This window comes from Schistocerca cancellata, chromosome 4 (assembly GCF_023864275.1).
Source record: "Schistocerca cancellata isolate TAMUIC-IGC-003103 chromosome 4, iqSchCanc2.1, whole genome shotgun sequence".
Taxonomy (NCBI): domain Eukaryota; kingdom Metazoa; phylum Arthropoda; class Insecta; order Orthoptera; family Acrididae; genus Schistocerca; species Schistocerca cancellata.
Genome location: NC_064629.1, coordinates 544,371,305 through 544,380,128, shown reverse-complemented (window position 1 = coordinate 544,380,128; position 8,824 = coordinate 544,371,305). Strand labels below are relative to the sequence as shown.

The following is an 8,824-nucleotide window of genomic DNA, read 5'->3' as shown; positions in this document are numbered from 1 at the left end:
TTGTTGGTCTGAACCAGAGCTACCAAAACATCACCAGATTATCCCCATTTATAGAGCGATATTCATCATTCTGCTAGGGACCAGCAAGTCTCCCTAACTGAGCAGGAAATTTGAAGATGCTGGTGATAATTTCATGTCGTTCAACAACTTGGTGCAAGTCTTTCAATTGGATGCCATGACATTGATGACGATGACGACGACTTACATGTCCCTAGCCTACCCCACTAATCCTACTGAGGAAAGGGGACCTATAGTTTAATATAGAATCCAAAACACGGGTTGTTCCTGGCAAATCTTCAGACTGCTGAGAAGTAAAGGCTGAAGTTGACAGTTGTCATATGGTGACTCAGATTTTAGATGCATCCATTGTGTTCCAATGTAATTATATTTCCTATAGAGCATTCTATCTGCCCTACTTTGAGTCCATCTGGGTGGCTTCACATCTAGCACTTGTGTGTGTTGCAGATGGAGCCAGATGAGAAAGCAGTTGTTGGAATGGAGGTGAGCAGGCACTTCCCAAACAGCACTATTAGTGATGAAATGCGAAGTAAGTCCAAGTTTAACAGCAGAAGACAACTCACAGGTAGTGCTAAAGTGCCACCCCTCTGATTAACAGGCAGACATAAGCATAAATTAATGTGTCATTTATCTAGCCTTAGAGTAGAAATACATAGAGCTCCACAGTCTTTGAAGTCCATCAGTCAGAGAAATGCTTGAAGCTGGTCAATAAGTTCTGTAAGAGCTCACGTGATAAATGGAACAGACAGTGATGTTTAGAGATATGATGACTGTTTTTTCCAGTTCCTTTTTCAGTCAAAACTCATCTCATTGTACATTCTTATGCCTTTTACAGAAATGCACAAATCATATGACAGTACAAACTGTGGAACCATTCTGGGCTTTTACTCATTATTAGACAAGTTTACCCTAGCTGAAAGAGGCTGGCAGGCTCGATAACCAGTGCAAACGTGCTTGTAAAGGCAATTCAAAGTAGTGACCAAAGGTAGTGATGGAGATGGTATTCACCTGTGGATAATTTTTACAGAGATATTAGACACATAATTACAGGTTAAGAATGAGATACATAATTAATATATACATACTCTTCTGGTATCAAATGAGGACAATTTCTCACAAATAGCTTCTTCTTGTCATGCAACAAAAATAATTGTGTCACTGTGCCATAACAGCTAAATTAATTTCCATATTAGTGGAAAAGTGGTCGGGGCGCTCAACTATAAAGCTCTTGTTTCTTTAGAGGGCAGTATCCTCCAGATGCACATCAATGGAAGGTCGGAAATTTAAATTTAAGGTACCATTTTGTACCCACCAAACAGCTATGGAATAGTATGCTAGCCTAGACAATGCTCAATATCAAATCTAGTGTAATATAAATGGAGTGCAGCAGGTGCCCCAAAGCTCCTTCACTACTGACTTTTTCAATCATTCCTCAATACACCACAAAAATCAAATTCTCATTGTTTTCTGATCAATCAACAAAATTTTATTTCAGAAAGTATTAGTGTTTTTTTTATATTTCTTGAGTTGTTCTTACACATAATATATCATCTGCTGATAAAGATACTGAATGACCTACTCCTTCCTCTGTTAGCTATAAATATTTCTGCTTCTCTTTAGCCATTTGTGAATACTAACTCCTTGATATTAAAAAATTACTTAATGCATGTTTGCAATTTCTGCTGCTATCAGTAAAACATATTCATTTGCACAATTAATGAACTTTTCTCAAAGGAGAGAATTTATGAGCAATTTGACCACATTTAATGAGATTGAACAGTTTTTGTGTAGTCTGCAGCCTGTTATGTAACACTGGTGTTTCATTGTGGTTAGAATGTAATCTGCTACTGTAAGAGACATTATATTTCTCAAAAATGATGTCAGATTTTATGGGAGTGAAAGCACAATTGGTTGATAAAATATCATAAATGTTCTCTATGAACATGATAAAGCATCTGGTTTTCTTCTTAATATTTTAGTCTTTAATGGCTAAGGGAGTAATGTTAACTAATCAGACACTTCCCATTTACTCATATTTGTTTATCATATGCAACAGAAATACTCAACAGCAAAATGAAATAAACATACACTAACATTTTTAGTACAAAATGGTGCTATGAGCTGCAACACACAACACTTACTGTCACTTTCATGTATGATTTTTACAATTATAAAGCTAGACAAGGATTTGGAAAAGTATGTTTTGTAACTATTTCTGCAATCACTCCATTCACTTTAAAGATCAGAGCATTTGTGAATAATGGCACATACAATTAACACATTTTAATCATAACATAGGGTTGCCAAAAAATTTGCAAAGAGTTTCACTGCTGAATGTAGCTCAAAGTTTATTTTTTTTATTAGAAATAATAATACAGTCTCTGTTCACTTGATGATGCCTGCCTGCCTGCCTGCAACTGTCCATTCCTGTGTGAAAATGGGAAACCAAATCAACCCAGATAGAGATTTGTATTACAAAATTCCAATTCATAAATGTTTCAAAATTACCAGATATCTGTGGGCATGTAACATAAATGTATGGCACTAACAAGTAGGAGGTGCCCACAAGGCAAAGATGTTGGATAACAATCAATATGTAGACTTTGCATCTGTGACAATCCTGAATTTTCTGAACCACAGACAAGACGTAATATTGTAAGACAGTAACAGCTTAGAAAGTATTTAATAACTTCCATGTTTTTTTTCTAGGTTTTGCTCTGTGTAGAGCTGAGTTCAAATATATGTAACAATGTGGAGCACTTGGTTCTGTAAGAACCATGTGCTGCAAGACAAGAGAGAGGATCTCTTAATCTTGACACTCTCCACTGATCTCATTATCAATGAAACAGTAAACCTCAAACAACACACTTATTAACATTGAGAGTCAAATGTGATTCACATAATGATAAAGAGAAATTACAATTGTTCAAAAGCTATATAAAGAATAAAAAGGAAATTAATAGCAAATGTAAATGACAGGAAGTTTTTTGTGTAAATTTCCTAGTGACATTAAAAATTGGTTACTTGGTACATCAACCAGTCAGAGTATTATTTAAACAGTACACCAGTCAGTGCATCATTTCAGTAGTTATTCACATTCATTTAGATAGCTACTATGCTACCTTCACCCCTCACCCTTGCCCAACTTGCATCTAACATACAATGACACACAACTGTGACAGTATACACCATATTTCTTTTCCAGTAAGCAGGTGTGACACGTCATGACACCTGGAAAAGTGTCCTGAAACCAAAATTGTGGTCAGAATAAATCATCTTAGTTGAATACTTCATTGACAAAACCCAAAATGGTACTAATGAAACACAGGAATTTGTTAGACATGGACAATTTCAAACATGAAAACAATAAAAAATGGAAATTATTGTCTGTGGCTTCACTGACCTATAAAACTTTCTTCTCCTGCCACAAAACACAGTCATATTACTAATTCACCTGAGAAGACCCATGAGGTTCACATTGTTGTTAGAGGCCTGGTCCTTAGTTTAAACCCAAACAATGTGACTCATTTTCAGGGTGTTTGAGACACACTGAGATATAAGAGTAGGGTTCATCTTATTCCTCAGCATAGTGCAAAAAGTGTATCCCTGTGTTGCATGGATAATTTTTAATTTTTTTAATTTTTTATAAGCACTTGCACTTGTGTTATTACAGATGTTTACACAAATAGAAGACACAGAGAAGGTGAAATCCACTGAAGGTATATGGCCCACGCTCCGATAATAGCACGAAGAGGGTCATAGTCTCAACACTCCCACCCAGTGGGCTGATAACCATTAACAGAGGCACATGAAGAGACTGCAGATGTTTGGGATTTAACCCAGGATATTGCTGCACAGTCTGTGAAAATAAATTGTACACAGTTAACTCTCCTCCCATGACCAGCCAAACATTTACTGTGATGAAAATTCCTTCTACCATGCAAAATTGAACTAGCTGCTCCATTCAGTCATCAATGTATGATTGCAGTTCATGAATGAGGTCATTAACCCACAATTTTGTAAAAATCTTTGGCTCAAAGGTAACTGATTCAAATGCTAGTAGTGGAAGAGAGTTTTAACAGTAGGATTTAGCCTACTGATGGTGACTTGTGTGTTCTATGCCCAGCATCCTCTTGGTGCCATTCATGAGGAGTAAGCTATCTAAAGCTACAAGTTTCCATATGCGCCCTTCTCTCTATCATATCATCATGAAGTCAACACAGATGACACAACATTCCACATGTACTCTACATGGTCAGTTACTCTGAACAATCACACACGGCAAACTTGATACACAAGCTGCCAAAATTACAGCAACTAGATAGATTTACAGCACTCAGTGAGCCACAGCAATAAATATAATGCCATTTTAGTTACACAGACAGCTTTTGTAGTAATTAATACAAACTTTTCCTCCTCAACAAATGAAACTGCTGATCTGATCATAAAATCTCTTATATACAGAATCAGATCACTGGAAAAAAAGTGTGGTATCCACTTGTGAAATATGAATTAGAGGATATGTATGTATGGAACTACTGCTGTTCAGAAGTGGAACATGTTCACAGTTGCCTATTCTATTTTCCAGATTTGGGAATGAAATAATGACACTACATGACAATTCTGTTAACTGACAATATATATTTTTCAAAGGAAACGGCAATTGAAAATTCTCATTACTTACGGTAAGTCATGCCTGCACAATAAAATGTATATATAAACACAATCTATTCAATAGCCTCATAAAATCCTATAGAAGTAATGTGATTTGTTTGATATTTTGAAGTTGTATAATGAGATAGTAAACACATTTCACAAATAAATTTGAATAACAATCTTAAAGAGAATAGTAAACAGACAAGTAAAATTACTTGAGTATTTTGAAAAATGAGTCTTCTGTAAACAGAAAATTATGTTTATCGACTAATAAAATGGACTACAAAAAGAACAATGATGGTTCAATAACAAGATCCAAAAAGGTCTGATAAAATAATGTTTGGTGCATCTGTGATAAAAATAAAACAATAATTACTGAAGATACAAAAACATCTAAGAATGAAAGTAATGAGTGTGGTAACCACCCTCAGAATTCACATAATTTTCTGTTGTATGAAAAAGGATTACACAGAAGTTTCGAACTTCTAACATTATCAATGACACCTGAAAAAGCCATGAATAATTCACAAAGTAATAACAGTGATTTATAAAGATCTTGGAAACTTCCATGGTGTCCATTGCCTTGTTATCAGAGCAGACCCAGTTAATCACATTTATGTTACAACAGAAACTATTATGTCTGTCAAATATCATGGACAAAGTTGTGATATTTCAACAAAAATCAATATGATGAAGCTATTAAACCATAAAATTTCAAGCTTCCCTAATAAACAGCATAAACATGGATGCAGATATCTGAACATTGTAAAAAACTGTTACTGAAGTTCTGGAAGTAGACAGGAATGACTTGAAATACAAGGAAATTTGAAACAATGAAAATATTGCAGAACATACATAGAAAGGAAGATACATATTTACATCAGAAACTCTCACACTCAAAGATGTAAGACCTTACGTAATTCTTTTTCCCTGACGCAAATACTAGTAAGGCAGAATCTCTTGATACTTAATATTTCAGTAATGCTATTGAGTTTCAGGCAAAGAACACTGTTTCCTTATTGGGGGGGGGGGGGGGGCGCAACAAGAATCCTGTTATTGTTTAGCACAAAGATTAATTTGGTGCCCCAACTAAAGAGTATTTCATTATATTTGGTTTCCAGGCAGATCTGCTTTGTATTGTGATTAAACAGGAAAATAATTTATAGAAAAAAGTGATAATGAACAAAAAAGAATGTTATTAATGATCCAAGGTAACAGAAATGTTATACAGATTTAACTTACATTTCATAGCTTCAACTGAATACTGATATGGCAACAATACCTCTGGTGGCACGCAGGGATGTGTGCAACTTATGCATAACGGTAACATTTTAAGCTGCCTCTCAAGGTAATAACTTTTGGTAAGTAATAAGTTACTTGAAAAGAAAGCTACAATTGTTTGTCAGCTGTAATAAAACACACATGATGACAAAAATGTGTCAAAGTTCTAATCATATTCTAACAATGATATACAGCAGGGCAGCATAGTATGTTCTATTAAAAGGAGCTTCAGTCAATGTTGAGAACATGAGAACTACAGTCACTAAATATTCAAGGAAATAGCACCATTTGGATAGCATCCAAAGTAAGAAAAACATTCATATAACATAAATCCCATGATCAAAATCCATCATCAGTAATTTGCTATGTGTAATAAAATAAATGAAGCAATCAGAACTCCAAAGATACACACAATGGCATTAATGAACTAGCTACCAGCTGCCCAGTACTGAGTTTCATCTGTGGAGATGTCAATTTTGAAGTAGCTTAAAGTTTGCAGTCCACACACACTTTCTTGGCCAGTTTTATAGAAGTGCTGTAGGGAGAGAAATATTTTGGGGGTGAGCTCCATCTCCTTCACTGAATGTTATGAAGAACAAGATGTGGAAATAACCAAAACTTAAAATTTCTCATATATCAGGCTGAAATCATGTGATTAATATAATTTTTCAGAAAAATCCGAAATTAAAAGCAAAAATACTGAAAATGGCATATCGGTGCCCAGTCTCCTGCCTAGTGAGGAGTAGGGAGTCAAGTCACAAAGAAAAAGTGTGTGACTGTACACACGTTGGACAAAGTACACATCGCAATGTAGCAATTACAGTGACAGCTTTGATAGCATCAGTTTTTGCAACAGTAGGCATAGGGAGGATGGACAAGGAAATATTTCCCTTTAGTGTCTCACTGAAATGAGTACACAGCACTACATATGGGTGTAGAACAGCAGTGGTGAGGACCTGAGAAATAAAATGTTGAAGTTCTCCCAAAACCATCCAGGAACTCTAACATCATTTTTAAATATGAATCTCACATCCACACCTCTGTCATTCACATTAGTTTTTCAATGGAAGGAAGAAGATGAGATTACAGTCTTTATCCTGCCATTTTTGGTGTGTGACAGAGGGGCAACACCACTGAATCTCTGTGCACTTCCAGTGTCCATAGCTCTTGCTGCTGCACGCATGTGTATGTTCATTGTATCTCAATTAACTTTGTACTTAAATAGGCTGCAGGCATCAACGCTACAATCTCAGTGTCAGTTCACACAAACAGCACAAATATAACACTATCATACACCATTATGATATCTTGTAGGCGAATGCAAAAGGTCCGCGTACTGCAGTAACGCTTCACGAAGCGAACTTGAAACTTGTGTTGATTTTGTAGTTGTGCAGTCCACTAAATAGGGGTACAATGCAATCAGTTGTTCCCATGATGATTCATTCACTGGAAAAAAAGTTTGAAGTATTACATTTGCTTCTGCATACCTACAGAATGTTTGATTAAGGAACATAATATTTAGAATGCTTAGAAATTTGAATAATAACACTTGAATTAACAATTTACCTTTTCCTGGTGGAGCTTTCTTCAGTGATAATACCAAAGTTCCAACAGCTTTCAGTACAAAAGATATCTCTGACAACCTATACCTGCAAATACAAGTGCTTATAGAATATTGTATGTAACAATTCTCATATCCTGATTGTCATTAGTGTTAAACTTTAGCTACTGTAAATATCTCAAGAAAGAACAGTTACACCTACAGCAACAGCAACAAAAATGAAACACTTCTGAATACAATAAACTGTAAAGGGCTCCTTAATAGTGGTTACAGTGAATGGACTGCATGCATGCAATGAATTCTATTTATTACTCATTATTTAGAATTATTGAGAGAGAGAGAGAGAGAGAGAGAGAGAGAGAGAGAGAGAGAGAGAGGTGACGAGGGAGGGAGGGAGGGAGGGAGGGAGGGAGGGGGACAGAAGTGGGAGGCTAGGTGATTAGCTGATAGTCATATGTGCAATATGCATGCTTTCTCATATTTGCACTGTAACAAAGAAATATATGCACAAAGTTTATATTGAGTGCATCATTGCATGTAATAAGCAAAGCAAATTACCTTGGCAATGGGCAATTTCCGTTCTTCCTTTCATCTTCAACATACTGGTGTAGTACTTCTTGGAACCTTGTTAGAAGAGCAGTGACAGCTAATCTTCCTGCCACACCACCTTCTGTTATTTCCTCAGCACATTCATCAGCACCATCTTGTAATGAAAACTGCAGCAAAGTCTCAAAACAAGTTTTTGCAAATTCTTCTCTTAGTTTTGGTTCAGCCACATAATCTGCAGGAATAAAATATCCCTTAAGTACATTAACATATCATTTGGTCAATAGTGTTCTCTCTCTCTCTCTCTCTCGCTCTCTCTCTCTCTCGCTCTCCCCCCCCCCCCTCCCCCTATCTTCCCCCACCACCCTCCTATGTAGATAAACTTAGTCAATCAACAATATGAAATTGCCAACAAGCCATATGGTGGGAAGATATATAGTCAAGAGCAGTAAGCTGATTTGTATACGATAAAGTCTGATCTGCTTTTGTGAACTAAGCAGATTACTGATGACAAGCCACAGAAGCCGAAACAGAATTCATGGGTGGAAAAGGACAGAAATAAAATTTTCAAAACAGAAAGCAGTGTACTCCAAAAAGGACAAATATATATTTTAAATCAAGTGTGACTCTTGAGTACAATTTATATATTTTGGGAACAGAAGCAGATTTACACATAAAATGCACTGAAGAGGGCTAGGAGGGTGGGGAAGGGGATGAAGAGTGTGTCCTATGGCATAGAAAGTACCTTGAAGGTATGACATG

At 36.0% G+C, this 8,824-nt stretch overlaps 1 protein-coding gene across 2 annotated transcripts in view; it reads right to left on the bottom strand.

Annotated features, from left to right (window-relative positions):
• Positions 1-2,340: 2,340 nt before the first annotated feature.
• The window catches only part of LOC126183231 (protein MON2 homolog), a 222,524-nt gene continuing 216,040 nt past the window's right edge, over positions 2,341-8,824 (bottom strand). For both annotated transcript variants that reach the window (XM_049925015.1, XM_049925016.1), the window contains 3 exons: positions 8,075-8,297; positions 7,522-7,604; positions 2,341-7,401 (listed from right to left, as the gene is read on the bottom strand). In XM_049925015.1, the coding sequence (XP_049780972.1) occupies positions 7,244-7,401; positions 7,522-7,604; positions 8,075-8,297 (464 nt within the window). In that variant the 3' untranslated portion in view covers positions 2,341-7,243. The remainder of the gene's footprint in view (positions 7,402-7,521; positions 7,605-8,074; positions 8,298-8,824) is intronic.